The sequence below is a fragment of the Gymnoscopelus braueri genome (assembly GCF_963280865.1).
Source record: "Gymnoscopelus braueri genome assembly, chromosome: 8".
Lineage (NCBI taxonomy): Eukaryota > Metazoa > Chordata > Actinopteri > Myctophiformes > Myctophidae > Gymnoscopelus > Gymnoscopelus braueri.
The window spans coordinates 30,070,088-30,085,462 of record NC_137609.1 but is presented as its reverse complement, the minus strand read 5'-3'; the positions used below and the strand labels follow the sequence as shown (position 1 = coordinate 30,085,462).

Below are 15,375 nucleotides of genomic sequence, written 5' to 3'. Positions count from 1 at the left end.
GATCAGCACACAAACTTTTACTTGTCCCCCCCCCAGACAAACCTTGTGACGGAAGGTGACAGGGCATTCGCTGCTAGGGCTCCATTTCTGTGGAACCAACACCCGCTGCAAATTAGACAGGCCACTTCGGTGTCCACTTTTAAAAACCTTTTAAAAACTCATTACTTTAGAATGGCTGGCTTCTCTGCTTTCACTCTTATTTTTGGTCTTATTATTTTTGTATGGTTCCTTTGTTTTTACATTTTCCATCATTGAATTGCCTTTATATTCCCTGTGTATGTATTGTATTTGTATTGTTAAGCACTTTGTAAACCTGTTTTTGAAAAGTGATATATAAATAAAGTTTATTATTATTATATTATTACTCCACCTGCCAAGGTCTACTGTGAAATGGACACAGCTGGAGGGAAGTGGACAGTCATCCAGAGAAGAGTGGACGGCACTGTGAACTTCTACAGACCCTGGGCTCAGTACCAAGCTGGGTTTGGAGACGCATCAGGCGAGTACTGGCTGGGACTGGAGAACATGCATCTCCTTACCAAGGACAAAAAGTATCAGCTGAGGGTCGACATGGAAGACTTTGAGGGAAACACAGCGTTTGCCTCTTACTCCTCTTTCTCATGTGGGTTCTGAGGCTGATGGCTACAACTTGCAGGTTGCTGGCTTCAAGAATGGAGGAGCAGGAAACTCACTGGCCCAGCACAATGGAATGAAATTCTCAACCTTTGACAAAGATCAGGACACTCACAGCAAGAACTGTGCAAGGTGTAAACTGGTACAACTGGAAGGGTAATCATTACTCCCTGAAGGCTGTAGCGATGAAGATCAGACGTGTTCCTTAAACATGTTTAGGTTCGCATGCATATATTTTAGAAAAGCACAGCCGTGGTATAAAAGGCATGATGCAATATTTACTCTCTTTCATGGTTTGATTTAATCTTAAACTCATACAGTAGATATATGTATTGTATCCCATATTATTACAGTGATGACCTGTCAGGGCTCTATAATCCAAGCTGTTGAATGAATAAAGAGATTTATGCAAAGACAAAGCAAGGTGTAGTTTTTTAACGCTTTACTTAAAGGTTGGCTGTATAATTCATTATAATCACATTTACAATGCATTATGAGGCTTCATAACACTCGTTATAAATGTTTATAATGATGCAGAACTGTTTACTGTTTACTGTCAGTCTACAGGAATCCTCTGTCAGTTCACATTCCAAACACAGCAGCTAGTTTCCAGTAAGGACGTTCATTAAATATAGTAAATTATGTTGTATTGCCAGGAACTATTAACCCTATAGTTCTCAAACATGTTTGTGCCAATCTCAAACATGTTCGTGCCAAGGACCCCCATAATTATATGTATTTGGACGTGGACCCCCCATCTGAAAATGTTTTGTGCCAGGGACCACCAGAAGAGAAGATTTGTGTTAAAAAATATATATCAAAATTTCAAAAATGTTCAATAATAGCAGATATACAAGCTGTGAGCTTGTATATCTGCTATTTTGTAATAGCCAACGATAAAATCGTTAAAATGACACAGACGCTTATCCGGTTTTAACGAGTTGAGCGATGTTTTTCTTTTCACCAAGCTCTTATTCAAAATATGAATTCACATAATGCATAATCGTGCATAGCTTTATTACTGACAGACTGTTTTCACAGAATCCTAGACAGACGGTCATGCATTTTTATGTTTATTCAGAACAATAATGATAATAATAATAATGTAGTCTACACACCTTTGAGGTATTTGTCACTGGATATTTTGGAAAACACCAGTATCTGCATTTAACCCATCCTTAGTGACAGGAGCAGTGGGCACTAGGGGGCAGTGTCTCGGGGTGCAGTTGGGGGTCAAGTACCTTACTCAGGGACACTTACAGTACGTTTTAACAGCGGGCGACTCTCGGGCGATCCCCGGGCGACATCGTCCAAAAGATAAAGAAAATCCATCTTTCATCGCCCCCCCCGCCCACTTCGCCCTATCGCCAGTAGTTGCCGGCTCTCATAGACATATAAAGCACTTCCGGAAAACACTATCCTGATCGCCCGCTGTTAAAACGCACCGTTTGACACATTGCTGCAGGGCCTGGAATTGAACCTGGGACCTCTGGGTTCCAAGGCGGGCTCTCTAATCATTCAACTATGGCCGCACCTTGAGCAGTGCATGCTTTGAATAATGTGGTTGGTTGGTGTGTGTGTGTGTGTGTGTGTGTGTGTGTGTGTGTGTGTGTGTGTGTGTGTGTGTGTGTGTGTGTGTGTGTGTGTGTGTGTGTGTGTGTGTGTGTGTGTGTGTGTGTGTGTGTGTGTGTGTGTGTGTGTGTGTGTGTGTGTGTGTGTGTGTGTGTGTGTACTATGTAACTAAAATGTATAGGCAGCTCAGACTGGTCTGGTGACAGAGTACCTTTATCTATCATACGATCTCTTTGGTGTCAATACTCAATACGTCACCATTCTTAACTATAAGAGAAGGGTCTCACACTCAGACTGCATTGAACCTTCTACTGGAGCTGAACATAGACGTCCTTTGATCTGAACAACAAGCTACAACTCAAAGACTTCAAGATGATACTTGTTGCTGCAGTTCTGTTTCTGGCTGTAACAGTCCACTCTGCTCCTCGTTGTGAACTCAACCTGGATCCGGACTGTGTGGAAATCGACAACAATGGTGATCAGAGTGATCACGACCTGGTTCTGGACTGTGACGAAATCTACAAAAGAGTCTCCACAGCGAGTGGTGTGTACACCATCTACCCCACTACTCCACCTGCCAAGGTCTACTGTGAAATGGACACAGATGGAGGGAAGTGGACAGTCATCCAGAGAAGAGTGGACGGCACTGTGAACTTCTACAGACCCTGGGCAGAGTACCGAGCTGGGTTTGGAGACGCATCAGGCGAGTACTGGCTGGGACTGGAGAACATGCATCTCCTTACTACGAACAAACAGTATGAGCTGAGGGTGGACATGGAAGACTTTAAGGGAAACACAGCGTTTGCCTCTTACTCCTCTTTCTCTGTGGGTTCTGAGGCTGTTGGCTACAAGCTGCACGTTGCTGGCTTCAAGAATGGGGGAGCAGGAAACGCACTGACCTATAGCAATGGAATGAAATTCTCAACCTTTGACAAAGATCAGGACAAGTGGGTCAAGAACTGTGCAAGTGAAAAGTACGGTGCATTTTGGTACAAGAAGTGTCTCCGGGCTAACCTCAATGGTGCTTACCTTTGGGGAAAGACGACTCATTATGCAACAGGTGTAGTCTGGCATCAATGGAAGCGTAGTCAATACTCCCTGAAGGCTGTAGCGATGAAGATCAGACGTGTTTCTTAAACATGTTTAGGTTCGCATGCATATATTTTAGAAAAGCACAGCCGTGGTATAAAAGGCATGATGCAATATTTACTCTTTTTCATGCTTTTAATTTGGGTTTTTCTCTCTTTGGGACTCTGTTTAATCCTAAACTCATACAGTAGATATCTGTATTGTATCACATATTATTACAGTGGTGACCTGTCAAGGCTTTTAAATGAATACATAATCCAAGATGTTGTAAACATCGTCATGAATAAAGAGATGCATGCAAAGACAAAGCAAGGTGTATTGTGTAATGCTTTACTTAAAGGTCGGGTCTATAATTCATTATAATCACATTTACAATGCATTATAAGGCTTCATAACACTCGTTATACATGTTCATAACGATACATAACAACTTATAACAAGGTTTATGAAGTATTTTCCGTGTTGGTCAAATTACATTATTATGCTTAGAAGAACAGCATATTATAACTACCATACTTTTGTATTGTAGCTTGTTTTATAAGTAGAGGGTCTAAGTGTTTAGAGTGTATGTGATGCAGAGAGACTCCTTTACAGAATAAGCTTGCTGTTACAAATATGCACAGGGCAGTGGTGGAAAAAGTACTCAAAATTTACTTGAGTAAAAGTAAAAAGTATTGGTGTCAAAATGTACTTAAAGTACCAAAAGTAAAGTACTAAAATATTTGAAAATAGCCTATGTATAAAATAGGGCTAAAGTGGTTAATGTATGTCTTATAATGTAATCATTTATATCTGCAAAGTAACTGGTAACTAAAGTTTTCAAATAATTGTAGTGGAGTAAAAGTACAATATTTGCCTCTGAGAAGTCAAAGTACTGAAAATGGTTAATACTCCAGTAAACATTTAAGTAAACATTCCTCAAAAGTGTACTTAAGCACAGTACTTGAGTACATGTACTTAGTTACTTTACACCACAGGCACAGGGTCAATAGTATACAGCTACTTCATTCCTATTGTGGGAATGATTTTTTGTTTATTGTAATAATGCTTTATCTTAATGTCATATAATGAATATACATATTTGCCATGTTTAATTTCTAGAACCACATCAGAACAGCAATACTATCAGTGAGTGACAATATCTAAAGAGTGTCGTCATTCCCTGTTGTAGCAGAGACATCTGAGGGAGAATCTGAGTACATCCACACATCAACCCTAGCTCACTTAAAGATCCCAGTTGTGGGTTCGAATCCACCGCGGTACATCCAGCTTTGTCCAGAGTCTCTCTATACGAACATAATTGGTGTGTTCAGTAAAAAAGACAAAGAACTGATGGTACATGTGGGGTACTGCCCCCGTCGTTACGCGGGGGCTTCGGTGGCTATAGCCACCAATGTTTTATCCAAAGCCACCAATACAAAAAAAAAATATATATATATATATATATATTTTTTTTTTAATCATATCTATAACCCTAACCTAACCCTACCCCTAAAGCCGAAATAAAGTAACAAAAAACGGGTGGAAAAAGTTCCCAAATCCGCTAAGCCCCCAACCTAGTAGAGACCTACTGTAGCAACGCGTCTGATAATAATAATAATGTAGTTCACAAACCTTTGTGGTATTTGTCACTGGATATTTTAAAAACAATTTCTGCATTTAACCCATCCTTAGTGACAGGAGCAGTGGACACTAGAGGGCAGTGTCTCGGGGAGCAGTGCGTGCGTGCGTGCGTGCGTGCGTGCGTGCGTGCGTGCGTGCGTGCGTGCGTGCGTGCGTGCGTGCGTGCGTCCGTGCGCGCGTCCGTGCGTCCGTGCGCGCCTGTGTTTGTGCGTTTATGCGTGCGTGTGTGTGTGTGTACTTATGTAACTAAAATGTATTGGCAGCCACAATGCTCAGACTGGTCTGGTGGCAGATTACTTTTAGCTATCATACGATCTCTTCAGTATCATTACGTCATCATTCTTAACTATAAAAGAAGGTTCTCAAAATCAGAATGCATTGACCTTTCTACTGGAGCTGAACATACACTCAACACACTCAGAAGTCCTTTGATCTGAACAACAAGCTACAACTCAAAGACTTCAAGATGATACTTGTTGTGGCAGTTCTGTTTCTGGCTGTAACAGTCCACTCTGCTCCTCGTGGTGAACTCAACCTGGTTCTGGACTGTGAGGAAATCTACAAAAAAGTCTCCACAGAGAGTGGTGTGTACACCATCTACCCCACTACTAAGGACTAAACTATCTAAACCCTCACTCTTGTCAACATTACAACCTCCTTGGGTAAATGACAGAGTCCGGTCCATAAGAAGGGCATGTAGACAGGCAGAACGTAAATGGAAAGCTTCTAAAGATCTTTCTAATCACAATGCCATGAAGACACTTTTAAAAGAATTAAACAGCACAATGATAGAGGAACGATCAAAATATTTCTCCCATCTAATTGCTTCGAACCCCCATAACCCCAAACTTCTCTTTAGCACCATTAATTCTCTTACACGTCGTCCCTCCGACTCCAGTGAAATTATATCCACTGAGAGATGTGAAGCCTTTCAGGCCTTCTTCTTAGACAAGGTCTCAAACATTAGAACCCAAATTGTACCTTCTTTGTGCATTCTACCACACAGGGAGGTATCTCAATACATAAATTCCTTCGATTTAGTTTCCCAGCCTGACCTTTTGAACATTATTAATAGCATGAAACCCTCTTCCACCCCTGCAGACGCTCTACCCACCAGATTTTTAAAAGAGGTTTCCCTCTTTTTATCTCCAGACATTTTAGCAATATTCAATAAATCACTATCCTCCGGTGTTATTCCTTCTATCTTCAAGTCAGCTGTAGTAAAACCCCTGTTGAAAAAATCAAACCTTGACATCTCCAATTTTAACAATTTCAGACCAATTTCGAAATTACCCTTTCTCTCCAAAGCACTAGAGAAAGTGGTTTATTCTCAACTTTTAACTTTTTTAAACGACAACTCACTCTTTGAAATGTTTCAGTCTGGTTTTAGAACACACCATAGTACAGAGACTGCACTTCTGAAAGTTTTAAGTGACATCAGGATGAACACAGATGCTGGCTGCTGTACTGTGTTGATGTTACTTGACCTTTCCGCTGCTTTCGACACGATAGACCACAATATCCTACTGGACAGACTAGAAAACTGGGTGGGTGTGACTGGGTCTGCACTGGACTGGTTTAGGTCCTACCTGAGCGACAGAACCTTCACGGTCTCAGTTGGCGATGCGTCCTCTAGCCATGCAGATGTCACTTGTGGCGTCCCCCAAGGGTCAATCCTTGGTCCGTTATTATTTTGTATTTATCTTCTTCCTTTAGGCCTAGTCATTCGCAATTTTAACGTCTCCTTCCATTTTTATGCTGACGACACACACATTTATTTTTCCTTAGACCCATCAGACCCTGCCACAGTTTCTCCGGTTTCTCTTGTCTCCCCTTTGATTGCCTGTCTTTCTGCCATAAAATCCTGGATGTCAAATAACTATCTTATGCTAAACAATGACAAAACAGAAATTATTGTGTTTGGACCAAAAACTCGTAGAGACATGGTAACGCAGTTATTACACACACAGGGGTTACAGTGCACCCATGAAGCAAGGAACCTGGGAGTCCTATTTGACTCAGACCTAAACTTCACAAAGCATTTTTCCAACATTGCAAAAACAGCCATTTTCCAAATTAGGAATATTTCAAAAATCAGATCTTTTATCTCATTTAGCGACGCACAAACCATTATTCATGCCTTTGTCACTAACCATTTGGACTACTGTAATTCACTTTTTTCTGGACTCCCCAAAAAGTCAATCAATCGCCTTCAACTAATTCAGAACACAGCAGCTAGAGTTCTTACAAGAACCAGGAGGTATGACCACATCACCCCTGTTCTTGCTTCACTGCACTGGCTACCAGTGGCGTTCAGAATTGATTTTAAAATGTCATTGATTGTTTTTAAAGCACTGAACGGACTTGCTCCTATTTATATTTTTGACCTCCTGTCTCCCCCCACCTGCAATCTTAGATCAGCACACAAACTTTTACTTGTCCCCCCCCAGACAAACCTTGTGACGGAAGGTGACAGGGCATTCGCTGCTAGGGCTCCATTTCTGTGGAACCAACACCCGCTGCAAATTAGACAGGCCACTTCGGTGTCCACTTTTAAAAACCTTTTAAAAACTCATTACTTTAGAATGGCTGGCTTCTCTGCTTTCACTCTTATTTTTGGTCTTATTATTTTTGTATGGTTCCTTTGTTTTTACATTTTCCATCATTGAATTGCCTTTATATTCCCTGTGTATGTATTGTATTTGTATTGTTAAGCACTTTGTAAACCTGTTTTTGAAAAGTGATATATAAATAAAGTTTATTATTATTATATTATTACTCCACCTGCCAAGGTCTACTGTGAAATGGACACAGATGGAGGGAAGTGGACAGTCATCCAGAGAAGAGTGGACGGCTCTGTGAACTTCTACAGACCCTGGGCTCAGTACCAAGCTGGGTTTGGAGACGCATCAGGCGAGTACTGCCTGGGACTGGAGAACATGCATCTCCTTACCAAGGACAAAAAGTATCAGCTGAGGGTCGACATGGAAGACTTTGAGGGAAACACAGCGTTTGCCTCTTACTCCTCTTTCTCATGTGGGTTCTGAGGCTGATGGCTACAACTTGCAGGTTGCTGGCTTCAAGAATGGAGGAGCAGGAAACTCACTGGCCCAGCACAATGGAATGAAATTCTCAACCTTTGACAAAGATCAGGACACTCACAGCAAGAACTGTGCAAGGTGTAAACTGGTACAACTGGAAGGGTAATCATTACTCCCTGAAGGCTGTAGCGATGAAGATCAGACGTGTTCCTTAAACATGTTTAGGTTCGCATGCATATATTTTAGAAAAGCACAGCCGTGGTATAAAAGGCATGATGCAATATTTACTCTCTTTCATGGTTTGATTTAATCCTAAACTCATACAGTAGATATATGTATTGTATCCCATATTATTACAGTGGTGACCTGTCAGGGCTCTTAAATGAATACATAATCCAAGCTGTTGAATGAATAAAGAGATTTATGCAAAGACAAAGCAAGGTGTAGTTTTTTAACGCTTTACTTAAAGGTTGGCTGTATAATTCATTATAATCACATTTACAATGCATTATGAGGCTTCATAACACTCGTTATAAATGTTTATAATGACGCAGAACTGTTTACTGTTTACTGTCAGTCTACAGGAATCCTCTGCCAGTTCACATTCCAAACACAGCAGCTAGTTTCCAGTAAGGACGTTCATTAAATATAGTAAATATGTTGTGTTGCCAGGAACTATTAACCCTATAGTTCTCAAACATGTTTGTGCCAATCTCAAACATGTTCGTGCCAAGGACCCCCATAATTATATGTATTTGGACGTGGACCCCCCATCTGAAAATGTTTTGTGCCAGGGACCACCAGAAGAGAAGATTTGTGTTAAAAAATATATATCAAAATTTAAAAAATGTTCAATAATAGCAGATATACAAGCTGTGAGCTTGTATATCTGCTATTTTGTAATAGCCAACGATAAAATCGTTAAAATGACACAGATGCTTATCCGGTTTTAACGAGTTGAGCGATGTTTTTCTTTTCACCAAGCTCTTATTCAAAATATGAATTCACATAATGCATAATCGTGCATAGCTTTATTACTGACAGACTGTTTACACAGAATCCTAGACAGACGGTCATGCATTTTTATGTTTATTCAGAACAATAATGATAATAATAATAATGTAGTCTACACACCTTTTAGGTATTTGTCACTGGATATTTTGGAAAACACCAGTATCTGCATTTAACCCATCCTTAGTGACAAGAGCAGTGGGCACTAGGGGGCAGTGTCTCGGGGAGCAGTTGGGGGTCAAGTATCTTACTCAGGGACACTTACAGTACGTTTTAACAGCGGGCGACTCTCGGGCGATCCCCGGGCGACATCGTCCAAAAGATAAAGAAAATCCATCTTTCATCGCCCCCCCCGCCCACTTCGCCCTATCGCCAGTAGTTGCCGGCTCTCATAGACATATAAAGCACTTCCGGAAAATACTATCCTGATCGCCCGCTGTTAAAACGCACCGTTTGACACATTGCTGCAGGGCCTGGAATTGAACCTGGGACCTCTGGGTTCCAAGGCGGGCTCTCTAATCATTCAACTATGGCCGCACCTTGAGCAGTGCATGCTTTGAATAATGTGGTTGGTTGGTGTGTGTGTGTGTGTGTGTGTGTGTGTGTGTGTGTGTGTGTGTGTGTGTGTGTGTGTGTGTGTGTGTGTGTGTGTGTGTGTGTGTGTGTGTGTGTGTGTGTGTGTGTGTGTGTGTGTGTGTGTGTGTACTATGTAACTAAAATGTATAGGCAGCTCAGACTGGTCTGGTGACAGAATACCTTTATCTATCATACGATCTCTTTGGTGTCAATACGTCACCATTCTTAACTATAAGAGAAGGGTCTCACACTCAGACTGCATTGAACCTTCTACTGGAGCTGAACATAGACGTCCTTTGATCTGAACAACAAGCTACAACTCAAAGACTTCAAGATGATACTACTTGTTGTGGCAGTTCTGTTTCTGGCTGTAACAGTCCACTCTGCTCCTCGTGGTGAACTCAACCTGGTTCTGGACTGTGAGGAAATCTACAAAAAAGTCTCCACAGAGAGTGGTGTGTACACCATCTACCGCACTACTAAGGACTAAACTATCTAAACCCTCACTCTTGTCAACATTACAACCTCCTTGGGTAAATGACAGAGTCCGGTCCATAAGAAGGGCATGTAGACAGGCAGAACGTAAATGGAAAGCTTCTAAAGATCTTTCTAATCACAATGCCATGAAGACACTTTTAAAATAATTAAACAGCACAATGAGAGAGGAACGATCAAAATATTTCTCCCATCTAATTGCTTCGAACCCCCATAACCCCAAACTTCTCTTTAGCACCATTAATTCTCTTACACGTCGTCCCTCCGACTCCAGTGAAATTATATCCACTGAGAGATGTGAAGCCTTTCAGGCCTTCTTCTTAGACAAGGTCTCAAACATTAGAACCCAAATTGCACCTTCTACCACACAGGGAGGTATCTCAATACTTAAATTCCTTCGATTTAGTTTCCCAGGCTGACCTTTTGAACATTATTAATAGCATGAAACCCTCTTCCACCCCTGCAGATGCTCTACCCACCACATTTTTAAAAGAGGTTTCCCTCTTTTTATCTCCAGACATTTTAGCAATATTCAATAAATCACTATCCTCCGGTGTTATTCCTTCTATCTTCAAGTCAGCTTTAGTAAAACCCCTGTTGAAAAAATCAAACCTTGACATCTCCAATTTTAACAATTTCAGACCAATTTCGAAATTACCCTTTCTCTCCAAAGCACTAGAGAAAGTGGTTTATTCTCAACTTTTAACTTTTTTAAACGACAACTCACTCTTTGAAATGTTTCAGTCTGGTTTTAGAACACACCATAGTACAGAGACTGCACTTCTGAAAGTTTTAAGTGACATCAGGATGAACACAGATGCTGGCTGCTGTACTGTGTTGATTTTACTTGACCTTTCCGCTGCTTTCGACACGATAGACCACAATATCCTACTGGACAGACTAGAAAACTGGGTGGGTGTGACTGGGTCTGCACTGGACTGGTTTAGGTCCTACCTGAGCGACAGAACCTTCACGGTCTCAGTTGGCGATGCGTCCTCTAGCCATGCAGATGTCACTTGTGGCGTCCCCCAAGGGTCAATCCTTGGTCCGTTATTATTTTGTATTTATCTTCTTCCTTTAGGCCTAGTCATTCGCAATTTTAACGTCTCCTTCCATTTTTATGCTGACGACACACACATTTATTTTTCCTTAGACCCATCAGACCCTGCCACAGTTTCTCCGGTTTCTCTTGTCTCCCCTTTGTTTGCCTGTCTTTCTGCCATAAAATCCTGGATGTCAAATAACTATCTTATGCTAAACAATGACAAAACAGAAATTATTGTGTTTGGACCAAAAACTCGTAGAGACATGGTAACGCAGTTATTACACACACAGGGGTTACAGTGCACCTGTTGGGAAGGACCCCTTGAACCACTGTGTGGTTAGTCTGGTTACTGGTTAGGTGGGTTGTGTTCGCCCTTGTGCATTTATTAGACACAGATGACAATGGTGGAGAGCGAGGTCCATTTATTTTCCTTATTGAACAGGTGATAGTACACAGCAGGGTTGTGTGTGGTTTCTGTAATAAGCAGAATATAACAGGGGAAGGATGCCCTTGTAAGTTGTGCATCATAACAGTCACATGTACAGTATAGACAGGTCTCATTTAACATCTTAGACCAAATGCATAATGGCCTCTCTCTGAAAAGGGCCTCTAAACTTCACAGTTTAGCTTAGCTGCTCAAATTACATTCATACAGTATATATGGCACCTGTATCTGCCCAACTGGGGTTAGAAGCACAAATTCAGCTTATATTATAAGTAGTAGTTACCCAAACGTATCACACTGATCATTCTAAGAAACAAGTGCAGCGACATTACTCTTCCTCATCAACATAGGGAATGTGTAAGTGCATACAGTAACAGTACAATGATACAAACGAACCATCGATAGCATTTCTCTGACTGTCGGTCACTATTACAGAGTGACGAGGCAGTTAGCTGCTAGTTAGCATTAGCAGGTATTTAGCTTACAAGACCCGTAACGGGACAACAGGTTATATATCGACTTCATGAGAACTTACGTTTATCATACACGCACATAGGCACTCTGGTGTGTAGCAGACATGTAAACTAGACTTAATATGTCTAAATAGTGCAAACGTTGTCTTTACAAACGGAGCGTCTCTTGCTTCGGACGTTCAGCTCTTTGTTCTTTAGTTCTCGCGAGATGAGGGCCAGTCTTAGCCGGGCTCGCTGTAGTCTCGCGAGGGGCGGAACGGTCTCTCGGGCAGAAAGGGGGGGGGGGGGGAGAGAGGGAGGGAGAGAGAGAGAGAGAGAGAGAGAGAGGGCGCAGTCTTTCTAACAGCACCCATGAAGCAAGGAACCTGGGAGTCCTATTTGACTCAGACCTAAACTTCACAAAGCATTTTTCCAACATTGCAAAAACAGCCATTTTCCAAATTAGGAATATTTCGAAAATCTGATCTTTTATCTCATTTAGCGACGCACAAACCATTATTCATGCCTTTGTCACTAACCACTTGGACTACTGTAATTCACTTTTTTCTGGACTTCTGGACTCTGGACCAAAAAGTCAATCAATCGCCTTCAACTAATTCAGAACACAGCAGCTAGAGTTCTTACAAGAACCAGGAGGTATGACCACATCACCCCTGTTCTTGCTTCACTGCACTGGCTACCAGTGGCGTTCAGAATTGATTTTAAAATGTCATTGTTTGTTTTTAAAGCACTGAACGGACTTGCTCCTATTTATATTTTTGACCTCCTGTCTCCCCCCACCTGCAATCTTAGATCAGCACACAAACTTTTACTTGTCCCCCCCCAGACAAACCTTGTGACGGAAGGTGACAGGGCATTCGCTGCTAGGGCTCCATTTCTGTGGAACCAACACCCGCTGCAAATTAGACAGGCCACTTCGGTGTCCACTTTTAAAAACCTTTTAAAAACTCATTACTTTAGAATGGCTGGCTTCTCTGCTTTCACTCTTATTTTTGGTCTTATTATTTTTGTATGGTTCCTTTGTTTTTACATTTTCCATCATTGAATTGCCTTTATATTCCCTGTGTATGTATTGTATTTGTATTGTTAAGCACTTTGTAAACCTGTTTTTGAAAAGTGATATATAAATAAAGTTTATTATTATTATATTATTACTCCACCTGCCAAGGTCTACTGTGAAATGGACACAGATGGAGGGAAGTGGACAGTCATCCAGAGAAGAGTGGACGGCTCTGTGAACTTCTACAGACCCTGGGCTCAGTACCAAGCTGGGTTTGGAGACGCATCAGGCGAGTACTGGCTGGGACTGGAGAACATGCATCTCCTTACCAAGGACAAAAAGTATCAGCTGAGGGTCGACATGGAAGACTTTGAGGGAAACACAGCGTTTGCCTCTTACTCCTCTTTCTCATGTGGGTTCTGAGGCTGATGGCTACAACTTGCAGGTTGCTGGCTTCAAGAATGGAGGAGCAGGAAACTCACTGGCCCAGCACAATGGAATGAAATTCTCAACCTTTGACAAAGATCAGGACACTCACAGCAAGAACTGTGCAAGGTGTAAACTGGTACAACTGGAAGGGTAATCATTACTCCCTGAAGGCTGTAGCGATGAAGATCAGACGTGTTCCTTAAACATGTTTAGGTTCGCATGCATATATTTTAGAAAAGCACAGCCGTGGTATAAAAGGCATGATGCAATATTTACTCTCTTTCATGGTTTGATTTAATCCTAAACTCATACAGTAGATATATGTATTGTATCCCATATTATTACAGTGGTGACCTGTCAGGGCTCTTAAATGAATACATAATCCAAGCTGTTGAATGAATAAAGAGATTTATGCAAAGACAAAGCAAGGTGTAGTTTTTTAACGCTTTACTTAAAGGTTGGCTGTATAATTCATTATAATCACATTTACAATGCATTATGAGGCTTCATAACACTCGTTATAAATGTTTATAATGATGCAGAACTGTTTACTGTTTACTGTCAGTCTACAGGAATCCTCTGTCAGTTCACATTCCAAACACAGCAGCTAGTTTCCAGTAAGGACGTTCATTAAATATAGTAAATATGTTGTGTTGCCAGGAACTATTAACCCTATAGTTCTCAAACATGTTTGTGCCAATCTCAAACATGTTCATGCCAAGGACCCCCATAATTATATGTATTTGGACGTGGACCCCCCATCTGAAAATGTTTTGTGCCAGGGACCACCAGAAGAGAAGATTTGTGTTAAAAAATATATATCAAAATTTCAAAAATGTTCAATAATAGCAGATATATAAGCTGTGAGCTTGTATATTTGCTATTTTGTAATAGCCAACGATAAAATCATTAAAATGACACAGATGCTTATCCGGTTTTAACGAGTTGAGCGATGTTTTTCTTTTCACCAAGCTCTTATTCAAAATATGAATTCACATAATGCATAATCGTGCATAGCTTTATTACTGACAGACTGTTTACACAGAATCCTAGACAGACGGTCATGCATTTTTATGTTTATTCAGAACAATAATGATAATAATAATAATGTAGTCTACACACCTTTGAGGTATTTGTCACTGGATATTTTGGAAAACACCAGTATCTGCATTTAACCCATCCTTAGTGACAGGAGCAGTGGGCACTAGGGGGCAGTGTCTCGGGGAGCAGTTGGGGGTCAAGTATCTTACTCAGGGACACTTACAGTACGTTTTAACAGCGGGCGACTCTCGGGCGATCCCCGGGCGACATCGTCCAAAAGATAAAGAAAATCCATCTTTCATCGCCCCCCCCGCCCACTTCGCCCTATCGCCAGTAGTTGCCGGCTCTCATAGACATATAAAGCACTTCCGGAAAATACTATCTTGATCGCCCGCTGTTAAAACGCACCGTTTGACACATTGCTGCAGGGCCTGGAATTGAACCTGGGACCTCTGGGTTCCAAGGCGGGCTCTCTAATCATTCAACTATGGCCGCACCTTGAGCAGTGCATGCTTTGAATAATGTGGTTGGTTGGTGTGTGTGTGTGTGTGTGTGTGTGTGTGTGTGTGTGTGTGTGTGTGTGTGTGTGTGTGTGTGTGTGTGTGTGTGTGTGTGTGTGTGTGTGTGTGTGTGTGTGTGTGTGTGTGTGTGTGTGTGTGTACTATGTAACTAAAATGTATAGGCAGCTCAGACTGGTCTGGTGACAGAGTACCTTTATCTATCATACGATCTCTTTGGTGTCAATACTCAATACGTCACCATTCTTAACTATAAGAGAAGGGTCTCACACTCAGACTGCATTGAACCTTCTACTGGAGCTGAACATAGACGTCCTTTGATCTGAACAACAAGCTACAACTCAAAGACTTCAAGATGATACTACTTGTTGTGGCAGTTCTGTT

The 15,375-nt window shown here is 41.5% G+C and overlaps 1 protein-coding gene across 1 annotated transcript in view; it reads left to right on the top strand.

Annotated features, from left to right (window-relative positions):
- LOC308090762 (uncharacterized protein) overlaps positions 1-15,375 on the top strand; it is a gene marked incomplete at both ends in the record, with an annotated part of 149,400 nt that overhangs the window by 56,723 nt on the left and 77,302 nt on the right. The window contains one exon of the mRNA XM_080436026.1: positions 2,618-3,172. Coding sequence (XP_080292152.1) covers positions 2,618-3,172 — 555 coding nt within the window. The remainder of the gene's footprint in view (positions 1-2,617; positions 3,173-15,375) is intronic.